The sequence below is a fragment of the Mustela nivalis genome (genome assembly GCF_964662115.1).
Source record: "Mustela nivalis genome assembly, chromosome: 7".
Classification (NCBI taxonomy): domain Eukaryota; kingdom Metazoa; phylum Chordata; class Mammalia; order Carnivora; family Mustelidae; genus Mustela; species Mustela nivalis.
This window is the reverse complement of record NC_139026.1, coordinates 74155873-74169998: the sequence shown is the minus strand read 5'-3', so window position 1 is coordinate 74169998 and position 14126 is coordinate 74155873. Positions and strand designations below refer to the sequence as shown.

Here is a 14126-nt window from a genome sequence, read left to right as displayed (position 1 = left end):
AAAATAGCTGTAACCCAAAAGGCTGTTGTGTGAGAGCGAACGCAGAGAATTAATAAGGAGATCTGTACAAAGCATCTTGATCAATTTCTGAGGTGAAATGTATGATAAAGAATGGACCAAGGTCACTTTGCCTAATGTCCCTCCTGCTGAGAGAGTGTATGGCAGAATTGGGTCACTAGATCCCAAGGGAAATGGGAGTTCAAAGCAATTATCTAAATAATTTAGACAAGAAGGCACATTCGGGCTTGTCAAAGTCACCCATATGAACAGAAGGGGAATCTAAATATTTTGAATCCTGTTAGGAATTTGTTAAAGTATCTCTAGGATACACACACACTGATCCCAACCCATTGCATAAAGGGAAAATTTTATCGCTGGAAAAAATAGGCTTATGTACATATATCACATTAAAGAAGCACTCAATTTTCTTTCTACTTTGCCCAATAGATAAGGCCTTTTACCTGCACAAGAGTAACAATAGTGTTCTTGTATTCTATTCATAGCACTTAGAGTTCTGTATTTCTAAAATAATTTTCTCACCCAGCAGCATGAGCTTTCATCCAGAAGGAAAAAAAAATCAGTGTAGCTGATATGGATACAAAACAGAGGAATAGAAAAGGAAACAGAATTACCCATACGCTTCTGGGAAATAAAAAGACTTCGCAAGCTATAAAAAAGTCATTTTATTCACAGGGTACATTTCCAAATTTTCTCCAAGTAAGGGAGGTAGAGAAATTGAGACTTACTGAACCTTCTCACTACCAGCCATAATTACAATGAACACACCAAAGAAAAAGACATGTTTTTACAGCAAATCTCCTCCTATGACATTGCATTTAGATACTGTAGAAACCAACTCAGCAGAACCAACATAGATACTCTTTTTTCAAGTCACACTATAAAAAGTATCAATTAAGGTTTTTTTCTTACCTGCTACATTTTACATGAAACTTCAAAAAAAAAAATAGAAGAACAAATGAAGAGTATTGATTATCCCCCACACCGCCTGCCAGTGGAATTTAGCCTTATTAGGAAAAAGTAACTCCATATATACTTCAAAGGCGATTTCAATTTTATAGTCTAATCTAAAAAATCTTTTCCAGAATTATTGCATTATGGGACTGGTAGTCAAACTACACTGTATGAGAAAGAATATTTGAATTTCTCTATTTTTCTCTTACCTCCCATCTGCGAATTGGCTGAGAAACAGTTTGCACACATGTGGAATGATACAGAAGGTGCAATCATCCAGCTAAAGAGAACAATGGGAAACTTTTCATTCCTCAAAGCTTTTCAGACCAACTTTGCTGTGTGGTATCTAGAGTTCTAATGATGTTCCAGACTTTTAAAAAAATTAAAGAAGCTTTTCAGTGGAGCTGCTCCTTGTCTGTCTCTCCCCTCTCTCCCCTTCCCTCTAGTGTTTCTGACTCTGATGTACCCCTGCGGCCATCAATCTCCACAAACTGTGGAATCCTGTATGTCGAGAGGGATGTCTGTAGTAACTTATAGATAGGAAAGCACAAAGAATTGGGGCTTAAGAGTGGAAATAGAAACAAATTGTTTCCTTGCTTCCATGAATGCTAGTGTTTGCTGGAAAAACAAACATTTTTAATATAATCATTTTTAGTTTTCCTGTAGCTATCTAAGGAGCTCTCTATAAGAAAGTTCTACTACTTCAACAAAGGATATTTACATACCTTTATCAGACATCTCCAAGGCCTATATACTATTGTGCATTTATATAAAAGAGTCACATTCTCTACATTTATAAGAGTTCTTGCTGTTGGTAAAGATACAACTTGGAACAGACACAGCTATGCCTCTAAAGTGACTGGGGCACAGGAAGGAAATACAGAAGCAAGTGGGACCCAAGCTGGAAAAAGTTAAGGTACCCTCTGCCACCTCCACCTGCTCAGCCATTTTTCTCTTTTCAGTGGGCATAAATAATGCAAGGTGTGTGTGTGTGTGTGTGTGTGTGTGTGTGTGTGTTTGCACTAGAACAGAGGGGAGAAAATGCAACTAAATCTTTGTTGCTATGCTTTGGCATAGCATATGGTGACCATGTTTCAAAGGATCAAGTTCAAAGTGACACTTCCTACTATCGCTGCCTCACCATGCCAGATCTAAATAATAACCTTGTGCATGCGTCAAAGTAGAGATAAAAAGGGGCCATGGAAATGGCAGCGTTTGCATATCCCAGCTCAGACACCAAGGAAAGCATGACTCGGAGTTGGGGCAGAAGGGCCAAGTAGGTAAACTGGTGCGGCTCTTCCATTTTCTTCCCTAAGTATCTCATCATCTGGCTCTCACATTGCTTCCTCTAGTGTCTTTTCATCATGAGCCATAACAACGGCATAACAATTTATTTCCTTTAAAATGTTTTGAAAGGTTCTATTCTTGGGGCTGCACTCAAGGACAACAGCCCCTGTGCTCTGTGCTTAGCTTCATACTCAGATCCCTCCCAGGGGTCCTTCACAATTAAAATCCTAATTTTATCTTTCTCTTTTTCATTTTGCTTAAACCCTTTTTTATTACAATTTTCCATTTTGCTTATGGTACAGAGAAAAACAGACATATCTGGCTCCCAATTTTCTCTGCCCTGGATAAACTCATACCCCTTAGATGTTCATTGGTATCATGTGAAACATATGCTTTTAAAATGACAAATAACTGGGGGAAAATCTAATTATATAGAAGGAGAAAGAGACATGATCAATATATTTGAATATTATTTTATAAAACTCCCAAACAGCTTTGCATCATTGATTATATCCTACAGTTTTAATAGGAAAGCAAAATGAGAAAGGATTTTAGCACAATGCAGAGATCAGTAAGAACACAGAGGAGGTAGGCACAGAAATGACCATGAACAAAATATAATTCCTCTCCTGTGCTTTAAAAAAGTTACAGCTGTGGGCTTTGATTATTGCATAAATGTTCACAGGAATTATATGTCAATTTATAAGTTATTTATTCCTTATTTGTTAGAGAAGAAATCAGTAATGTTGGCACCAGAAAGAAGAAAATCAGAAGGAGACAGAAAGATGTCATTTTTCCTTATTGTGATGATGAGCAGGGGCTGTCTTATGTTTGAATGAGGTTTCCTTTCCTGACTTGTTTCGATCTTTCACCACTAGGAGGTATGTAAAAAATGCAAGAGACGCCTTGGCTGAGGTTAGAGTCAACAGTAACCATTTTCTGATGATATGGAAAAAAAAAGGCTATAGCAATTGTAGTTTCATGTAAGTCTCTTTCCACTTACAAGATAGGACTCTTACAGTGTTCAACCTAAATATTCTGCCCTCATATTTAGGAATCAAAAACAAATATTCTAGGCTTCCAGATTGTTTTGGATCAGTCTCCCAGCTTTTAAAGAGACTATATAAAAACTGATGGAACACAGTCCGCTCCAATGTGGGGATGAGGTCAACCCTGCCATGCAGTCAAAAATCTGTTTGCAAACTTTGACTCCCCCAAAACATAACTAGTCCCTAACTACCATGTCTAATTTTGATGGGAAGTCTTATGAACATCAACAGTCAATTAACACATACTTTGTATGTTATTTGTATTATATACTGTATTCTTACAATGAAGAAAGTCAGAGAAAAGAAAATGTTATTGAGAAAATCATAAGGCATATGAGGAAGTTGAGAGGCAACGTGGGGGGTTTGGGGGTTAGGAAAGGAATAAATGAAACAAGATGGGATCAGGAAGGAGACAAACCATAAGAGACTCTTACTGTCACAAAACAAACTGAGGGTTGCCAGGGGGTCGGGGGTAGGGATGGGGTGGCTGGGTTATGGACATTGGGGAAGGTATGTGCTGTGAACCTGGCGATTCACAGACCTGTACCCCTGGGACTAATAATACATTATATGTTAAAAAAATTAAAAATTAAAAAAAGAAAATCATAAGGAAAACACATTTACAGTACTTCACTACATTTATTTAAAAAAAAATCCATATGTAAGTAGACCCGTGTAGTTCTCATCTGTGTCCTTCAAGGGTCAACTATATTTGCTATCTCCCTAGCTTCAAGAACTCAGAAAATTCATCTGAATGGGGAAAAAAGTTCCATTTTTAATCATCACTGACGGGGCCATAATTAGGTCAGGGTGACCAGAATTCTGGCACAGGACACCCAAATTTAGAGAGCACAAATTTAAGGGGAAAAAAATACTGTTTAAGGCAGTGTAAAATTTTAAGCTTCTCAGCAAGTTTTCACACCAAGCCCCCAGTCACAAGGCTACTAGCTTGACCCCACAGAGAGCCCAGCCTCCTGGTAGAGTTAGAAATAGATAGTGCTGGAAAGTTAAGTCAAGGGCAGAGACTTCTCTGATCCTTCTGTACTCTGAGAGCTTGGGAGTAGGGTTTTCTCTTCCTTTCCACTTGCCTCATCCTCTCCCTGGCACAGAGACCCAAGTGGCTGACTATATTTAGTTAGTTACTACAGATTTTGCCAGAGGCTCGACCTAAGTTCTAGGTATCTTGTAGTTGTTTACTGACTTCCTGATGTGCGCTCACTAAAAGTCATCAACTGAGAGTTGACCTCCACACTGGGAAGATAAAAATATAAAAAGCATAGTGATGCTCTCAGTTCTTATGCCTCTGCATATCTGTCCTTGGGTTCTCACAAAAGTCTTTACAGCTCTTGATCCCTGGGACTCTATAAAGGGAGCAGAAACTATTACCTGGTTCTGGTGGGAACATTTTTGTACAACACAATCAGAATTCCCTAAAGTTTTTGGTGGACTGTGCTGTTTTTTACGTATTAGGTCCTTCCTAACAAGGATTTGTCCATTAAAAATTTCACAAAGCCACTATTTTTAAACATAAAAATTAAAATTATGGAGTCTTATTTTTCAAAGAAATAAAAAGCTGTATATAATACATTATAAAAACTGTGACAGTTGCTGACCAGAAGAAATGTTCTTGATATTTTTTTCTATTTCAGAATCAACTCTAACACTTCTGTAAAGCTTCTGAATAATTTAAGAATATATTTGTCAAATTCAGAATCCTGGGATTTCTTCCATTGTTTTCCACATAGATTGTGAAGTTATGTTGCCCACTGCTTCAGGTACAAGTTACGTATAACCTAAAATTAGTCTTGTAGCCAAGGGCATCAGACATCACAAAGCCAAACAGGTGTTGTCTGGGTATCTATCATTTGGGGTCCTTTGTATCATTTTGGAATATTTACCTTTTTAAATTAGAAGTGAACTATATAGAAACAAAATCCCATGGGCCCTCTTTAACTTCATGTCTTGGTTGCAGTTTAGATGTTTATATAAACTGTTGATCAAATACTCTACTTAAAGTATATGTATCCATTGTTCTCTTCCATACAAAAATCTTTCATACAAAAAATCACTTTTCTGTCTTAGAGAATGACCTAATCCTTCACCTATATTAATTTTACTCTAATGTAACTAAATTAAACAGAGGTCACCCTTACTTATGGTCCTGAGCGTCAAAGCAATTCTCAAACTGGGACTGAGGGAACTGATAAAAGGTAAAAATCAAGTCAGGTACCCATGCCAGTTTCGTCACTCCCTCTTTTGTCCCCAGGGAGCAAACTAATTTTTGCCAATAAAAAGCAATTTCAAAATTAGACCGATATTAGAGGGTGACACACTTTCTTGGCAGATGCATTGAAGACAATGAAAAATTTTCTTACTGAGTATGTCTAGCATCACCTGAATATCTTCTGATCTAATCGTATGGATCATTAGTATTAACATGTCATTGACCAAATTTGGCAAAGTATGAGGCCCCATTCCAGATAAACAGAATAAAATAACAGGTGCTTTGAGTTCAAATAATTAACAGTAACAGAGTATTCCAGTCTCTTCTGCAAGATAATCCTGGAGAGAGTGTCACTTAGAAAACATATATTTCAATAAGGATAGATATGTATGACTTTATGCTACAACACACATGTGCGTAAACACACACATACACACACACACACATACACACACAAGGATAGTCACCCTCCTAGTTTAGATACCTCTATCTAACCATGAAAAAGGAATATGTATGGCATATCTTTGAGTCAATATAAAATAATGTCATCTGTAATCTACTCTAAGAAACCATTCTCATTCAACTGTAGTCATATTCCAAATGATGTGAGCATGTATAGGTGTCCCTAAGTGAAGACAATTTGGAGGAATCAAAGCATTCTTTTGGTCTAATCCAGGGTTTATCAACCTTGACTCTATTAATATTTTAATATTAATTAAATATTCCTTCCCTGTGAGGGGCTGACCTCTCCAGTGTAGGGTGTTTAGTGGGATCCCTAGCCTCTGTCCCCTAGATGCCAGGAGCATTCTCCAAATCACAAAAATAAAAAATGTCTCTACACACTGCCGAATGTCACCGGATAGGGAAGGGGAACCACCCCAGCTGAGAAGTACTGGTCTAATTCAATATTATCATCTTAGGCGATTTCTGTTCTGCCTTTCGGAAGCCACAAATTTATAGTCTGAAAATTGCACAATTCATTGTGTAAATCTATCCCAGAAATCATAACAAGATGTTCAATTTCCAAAGGGCAGCTTCAGTGGAACTGGGATGCATGGGCTTGATGGAGCTCTTTAGTTACATTTTAACAACTTCATCAGTTAAAATGCTATTTTGCAGGACACATGTTCTTCATTAGCACTTTTACATTTTTGATGAAGTGTATAGGTAAAAATATATTCCTTTTTATGGTAATTATTAACTAATAACAATGGCTTTAAAAAGGAAATAGGTTTAGGGTTTCATATCTATCCTGTATTCAACAGAGTTCACTCCTAGTACATTCTCATTACATTTTTGCTGCCATATAGATCAAAATAACAAATCAGTCCTGTACAGAATCAGTATTCTCAAATTCTTAACTCTTCAAGCATCTGTATAATATGTGTCATGTCAACCAGTCATTTTTAAACTGCTGATTTCTATAAGAACCTCAAAATTTAGTCTTACTTAGAAATTGCTCATTCTGGTGGTGATACAGAATTTTTCCAAGGGCTCTGTTGTCTCAATGCTTTTAAATGAACCCACCAAAAACTGCCACCTGTTTTAATTGATGTGGTAGACTAAGTTTCTACCATTAAAAATGAGCAGAACTTTTTGGCATAGTTTTCCTACATTTTGGTGACATTTAAACAAATAAAAATAGTGATTTCTAGTGTCTCCTTTTAGATTAAGGCATTCCAAAGAACAAAGACAGTGAAAGGTATCCTTTACCTTCCTTGCACACATAAACACACTTAACTGTTTATAATCTGTCAGGGGAGTTTGTTTGCAGTTTGTCGAAGCTTATATAAAAGCTTTCTAAGTGGCCTTACCTACTACTACCAGGAAATCCACATCTGTGAATTCACATCCCTTTACTTGTATGAACCACATGTGTGTGACCATGCTCAACACAAGGTCCATTGAGATGTTAGGGAGAGTCAGAATGAGCAAAACAATTCCATTCATTTGGGGTAAGCATGTGGGGGTCATGCTGCTGTGAGCTTTATATGCAACAACAGGTGAGCTGGCTTGTCCTATGTCAAGGGGTAGTGAGTATTGGGTAGTGGGTAATTCAACTGTAGCTTTTCAACAATGATGACAGATTTTTCCAGACTCAGTCATGCGGGTACAGCTTTTGGAGTTGCGTAGGAATGAGTTTTGTTTAATTGTGTGTATGTGTGAGTATGTGTGTACATGAATATATACGTTTTATTTGTGTGCATGTATCCTGGAGTGAGTATACCATGGTAGACAGAAAAGGGATGTGCCTTCCAGTCTGTTTTGTGACTAAACTTTACATCATTGTGCTTTACTTTATCTGAGTATTAAATTATGAAGACAATTATGCCAATTTGCAAATAAATAATGCACTCACATTTGTAGTCCTTTTGCACTAAAATAACATAATAATACAAACAGCATTAAGTAGCGCAGACCTAAAATTGAGTTTATGCCCTCAATTCTGAGGAGGGAAAGTGGCTCATGTTATCCAGACTATGAATCAACACAGTCTAAATTCAACAATGTTTCACATTGTCTAAGTAGACTTGACAGAAGGGGAGGAAGCAATTCTTAACATTTTTTAAATGGAAGGAGACTAGAGTTAACATAGACTTGGTTCAACAAATCACAATAATTAGCTGTAGTGTTTTATATCTTTATTACTCAGTAAGGGATTTTTTTAAATCTACCTCATCACCCACTCACTGCCCCTAAATAGGGCAAAAATAAATAATCATTATTTAAAAACCTATTCTTCTAAGATATAAGATAGGTTTGATTGTTTGTTTGTTTCCCCTAAAGCCAGATTGTGTTGATAATCAGTAACACTTTGCCTGGCATTTCCTTTATTCTCCCTTGATTAATTCCTCAACTGCAGCAATTAGAGCTCTGTCTTGTGAACTGCATCTTCTAGATTTGAACCACCAAAATGTGCTTCACCAACATCACCTCATCAGCATGTTACTGGTTGAAAATCCACAATGTGCTACAAAATATTTCACAGGATGTTTCATTTCTTATTTGTCCTCCAAGACAACATCCAAAGTAGAGTTTCTCTTGGGTTTTTTCTAGTTGTTTTGTTTTTGTTTTGTCTTATTTTTCCAAGTGGCCCATGTGAATCCATGGAATGACTTGACCTTTTGGAGTCATGTAGAAAACCTAACAAAAATACCCTGTCTCGGTTCTTTCTTTTTCCATGGTCCCTAGGAAGTGGGCTGGAGTGAAGTGTCTTCACATGGGTCTAGCTGCATTCTCAGTGCACCGATTTTATGAAGATACCAGAGCTGGAGAAATTCCTCTGGCATGGCATGGAAGCCAGAGAAGGGCAAGACGTTATCGTAATAGTGGTGGCTGATGGGCTGCTCATGCATATTCACAGAGAAGGGCCAGAAACCATAGATAGCGACCTCTTCACAGAGGCCCAGAGCCGCACTCACCAGAAAGAGTCCTGTGGACAGGCGCTTGGCATGGATTCCCCTACTTTTCCAGAACTTTCCAATGCTACGCAGAAAGTTGGGGTTGGCAAAGAGCACTGTTTGATTGGCACCAACATCTGACAGTGTGTAATAAACCCGGAGAGATGGCTCTGTTCCCGTCTTCATAGAGAAGGCAGGCATGTAGATGTAACTGTGGTTATAGATCTTCATGTTGTCCACAAAAGTCTTCCTGGACCACAGCAGATTCTGAAACCTATTATAGAGAAGAAGAGGCTCAGCTAAACCCTGAGAAAAGGAACTCATCACATTCCACTCCTTTGTTCGTCTGATGGCCCTGATAGTTCACATTATGTCAGGGGGAAAAAATGTGAAAGATGCTTCACTTATATTTAAAATCTTCCTTGAACTTACCAATTATTTCTCATCAAGTAGCTTGGCTTTCCCCAACCCCAACAGTCTTAAATTCAGGTTAAGAGTCCTTAATGAAATTCCCTTTGAACTAAAATGTACTGTACATTTTATTCTCCCAGAATTATTTGCCTGGAATGTAAAAATGGTTTAATACTCATGAATTCACAAAGGTTGCTGATTGTTGGTTTGGATTTTTTTTTTAAAGATTTTTAAAAATTTATTCATCTGAGACAGTGAGAGCATGAGCAGGGGGGCTAGTAGCAGAGGGAGAGGGAGAAGCAGGCTCTCCACGGAGCTGGGAGCTCAATGTGGGGCTTGATCACTGGACCCCAGGATCATGACCTGAGCTGAAGGCAGACCCTTAACTGACTGAGCTATCCAGATGCCCCATTGGAGAGTATTTTGTTAAAAACTACTTGTGCAGGGGCACCTGGGTGGCTCAGTGGGTTAAAGCCTCTGCCTTCAGCTCAGGTCATGATCTCAGGGTCCTGGGATTGAGTCCCGCATCAGGCTCTCTGCTCAACAGGGAGCCTGCTTCCTCCTCTCTCTCTGCCTGCCTCTCTCCCTAATTGTGATCTCTGTCTATCAAATAAATAAATAAAATCTAAAAAAAAAAAAAACTTTGTGCAGTCTGATATAAGCACAGGACTGGTTTCTTCATCTGCAAATCAAAGGAACCACCTGGAAAACACTTCTTCCCATTGAAATTGTATGATCCTAGAAGTATTCAGATTATCTGATACTATATTCTAACTATAATATTACATGGAAAAAGAAGCACTTGTTACTATTATAAAATGACGCTGACAGAGTTGCCCACTTTGCTCGCTCCAAAGAACTCTACTTCCCTATGTTCTTGCAGTTTGGATTCCATAAAAAGAGGATCTCCGCTTCAATGTATTCAACTGAAATTTGTGGTATACATCCTCCGTGTCAGGCACAGGGGAATTAAAAATGTAATGACCCAATTTTTGTTCTGAAGAAATTCAGGTCCAAGTGTGGAAACAAAATTGTAAATGAGTACCACATAATGTTCTAAACGCAACAGTTGATATCTGTATACAGTATTGTGGGAATACAGATGAAAAAATAACCCTGCCTTAGGAGAAGAGTGGAGCCTGAAAAAGCTTCAGAGAGGGGATGACATTTAAATACAGCTCCTCTGGGGGGACACACAGCAACTAAATGAGAAGAAACACTGGTCACAGGCTGGCGTGCACGGTGTCCTGGAACATTCGCGAAGAAGAGCCTGTTTTCCTGGGCCACGGGAGGCAGGATGGGTGGAGGCAGTGACATGTTGCAAAAAGGGTAGAGTTTCTCTAATTTGTTTGTGGGCTTCAGTCAGCGGTGATAGGGGAAACTCACAGACGCTATTTGCATTACAAATATTTCCTCATCTGTTTAGTGGTCAGTCTGTGTCGAAAAGGTAACTGGTGATCTGGGGAAGGAAGAGGCTGGTAGCTTGGAGACCAGTGAGGAGGTTGCTGAGACAGATCAAGTATAAAAAGGAAAAAAAAAACCCAAGGAACTACATTTAGGCTCTAGCAACTTTTATTCTCTTTCACACCGGGCTGTCACCTGTCTCATGTTACGTACAGATGGAGAATAATGCATAGAAGAATGGAACGGAGCCAAAACTTGCAGGGGAAAGTGTGGCCTGACACGTTGGCATCATTCATCATAAATATGTGAAACTCAAACTCTGAATAAACAAATCCGCAGGGTTTTCTGTAGCAATTAGAGTCCTTAATTCTGCCTGCCAAGAAAGGTATGGTCCTTAAGCCCCACAGAGGGAAAACTGCTCCAGGTTTCTTCATGTCCTTGACTCAAAAGCCTACTTTAGCAATTTTCTCTGGGCCCTGACAAAAAAAAAAAAAAAAAAAAAAAAAAAAGATAACAGGGTTTGACAGGGTTTGTAAGTGGGATCACTTTATTCTAGAAGAAGTCATGGAAACACATTTAACCATATTCCGGGGCTAGACCAGCCTCGCCAACACAAACTTCTCCCTCTAACTCCACTAGCCCATGCTTAATAATTCTAGTCTCTCTGTTGCCCATCCCGATCTTCTGCTGTCCTCCTTAAAACATGAATACTTTCCCAATAATATGAACATACCCTGCAGGTAACCTCCTACTTCTTTTAAACCATGGGTCTCAAACTCCAGTTAGAAATCCTGATATTACAGCTTCCTGGGTTTCAATGAGTAATCCTGCTGAATGCGTAATCCAGTACTCCCTGGTGATTCTGGTGCAGGGGTCCTGTGGATAGACTTATTTAGAAGATCAAAGCCATCCATGTAAGTTGTCTAGCTCTCTACCATCTATCCCTCAACATCTCTTTCTTTACATCTTCTTATTTTATCTTTGTTGTAATTCTAGTAGGAAGAAGTGCTCCCTCTTCCCCTCTGTGTTTTGGAACAAATCATTTCATATTTTCTAAAAAAAATTCATGTTCTAAAGTGGATCTTGCTTCTATCAAACACTTAACCGCAGGGTGCCTGGTTGGCTCAGTGATCCCAGGATCCTGGGATTAAGTCCCACACTGGGAATCTCTGCTCAGTGGGGAGTCTGCTTCTCCCTCTCTCTCTGCCCCTCCCCAGCTCCTGCTTATGTGTTTTTTTCTTTCCCACAAAAATAAATAAAATCTTTTTAAAAACACAAACATTTGACCTCTCCCTCTATACCAAATTTCTCCCTTCTGTCTTCTAAGCACGGTTAGAACTTGGTATGATGCAATTCTTTACATGCTCATACCAGTCCCTGAGCTACATTCTAGTTTTTTCATTTCACTATCAACATTCTAGAGCAACTGGTCTACTTCTATCTGTTCCCTTTCTTGTTTCCATTTCCTTCTCACTGCTGTGCAGAATGGCTCCTATTCCACAGCACTCTGCTGGTTAATGGAACTTACTCCGATTTTTGTAGTGGACTACATACTAATGAGAATTAAAGACAGTTCCAGTAAAATCAAGGAAATTGATTTTATGTTCCCTGTCTTAAAGCTGACTGATTATCCTTGAAGAGGGCAGTCTTTCTTCCTTGAGTTTTAACTTTGAAAAGGAACATACACCTTGGATTTACCATAGCCTTGATTTTTTGAACCAGCCTGTGTATAACATTTTATTATTTTTACCTACCCCATTTTTCACCAAATGACATTGTTTAAGAACTTTAATCAATTCGGTGCTTATTTATGGCACCCCTGATAGATCTAATGTTAGTCTGATCAAGAGCTTACTAGAGGTGGTTTGAATTCAACTAGAACTATAAGAGTAGTGCTCCCCCCCTTATCTCTCCTGCCTCATTCCCAGATACTCCTTATACTCTCACCCACTATTCCAGCCACCTCTGTATGTGCATCTGTCCACATCTTTTTGCACTGGTGGTTTCTTTTTGGCTTATCTATTCATGGCCCTGGTGAAATTCTGCCTAAACATCAAGACTCAAGCTTCTCCTTCTAAAGCTCATTCCTTCCTTTCAACTTAACCTTTCAAAGGAGGCTTCTTGGAACTTCTTGGGATGAACTGATTCTACCCTCCAAGACTGTGTCTTCCTTGAAGACAAGGGACAAGTCTTATTTGTCTTCTGATTTTTACAACTTAGCTCAGAATAGTTGTATGCTATACAAATGGAAAACTTTATTCAACTGAAAAAAAAATGAAATGAGATCAGCCAATGAATTATTAAAAATAGAAACGATTAATACATAATGAATATGGGCATGAAATAGGAAAATATACCAATAAAAATAGAAATCACAGAAATAAAGCACACTACAAATTACATACATGATAATAAAGGGAAAATCATTGAAATTTTAAACAGTTACTATCAAGCTAACTAACAATTTGAAAATTGGAAGGGGAATAAATTTATATTTAACAAGAAAATTTCAAAATAATTTCAAGATAAATAAGATAAATACTTATAGTCTATATTACAAGAAAAACTAAAGAAAACAACTGCAAATTTATCAGTCACTTGCAAATTGTCTTTCTATAAAGGAAAATACTGCCAAAATTGATTACATGAAGATACAAAATTTCATTGCCATGAAAATAAGAAAACTAAAATAAAAAGGGAATGACTCTGAAAAGTATTCTCAACAAATATAAAAATAGAAGCTCAATACTGATAACATTAAAGAGTCTAAATATATTGATATAATGATATGAAAATGGACAAAAGACACAGATAAGGGACAAAAACAGATGCAAGTAATAAAAAATGTTAAATGTTTGTTTTCAGAATGCCATTCAAGATGCAAATGGAACAGAAAAAAGAAAGGTAACAGTTCAGTTCTCCCCTCTTCCAGCAAATGTCTAGAAGTGAAAGAAAAAATATTTTTAAAGATCTACATCTACCCTAAAAAAAAGAAAAGAAGGGAAACCCTCAATGAATCCCCAACTCTGTTTACCTCTGAAAAACTGAATGCTTTCAGAAAGAAACCAGAATATAAGCTAATTTGCTGAGCACTGCTCTAGAATGTAGCAGTGCCGTATGCCTAAAGGCAGAGGATACTGAGAAGCTAGTCGTCTTGTAACTATCAACAAGGCAATTGCTTACATTATGCGTCAGGAGAGACATCCAAGTGGACTGAACCCTAAAATCCTGCACTTGTCAATTATCACTCTGGTTAGCAGGGAGAGAGTATCAGCTTCTACAAAGGAACAGTGACTGTGTGCCCAGAAGTGGCCCAGCTGTAGGGAAACTGAGATTCTTTTCAACTTGCACAATATTGGGAGCCAAGCTTATAATTCC

General features: G+C 38.1%; 1 protein-coding gene across 2 annotated transcripts in view; it reads right to left on the bottom strand.

Annotated features, from left to right (window-relative positions):
• Positions 1–668: 668 nt before the first annotated feature.
• Positions 669–14126, bottom strand: part of ST8SIA1 (ST8 alpha-N-acetyl-neuraminide alpha-2,8-sialyltransferase 1) — a 156145-nt gene continuing 142687 nt past the window's right edge. For both annotated transcript variants that reach the window (XM_082738600.1, XM_082738601.1), the window contains one exon: positions 669–9207. In XM_082738600.1, the coding sequence (XP_082594726.1) occupies positions 8721–9207 (487 nt within the window). In that variant the 3' untranslated portion in view covers positions 669–8720. The remainder of the gene's footprint in view (positions 9208–14126) is intronic.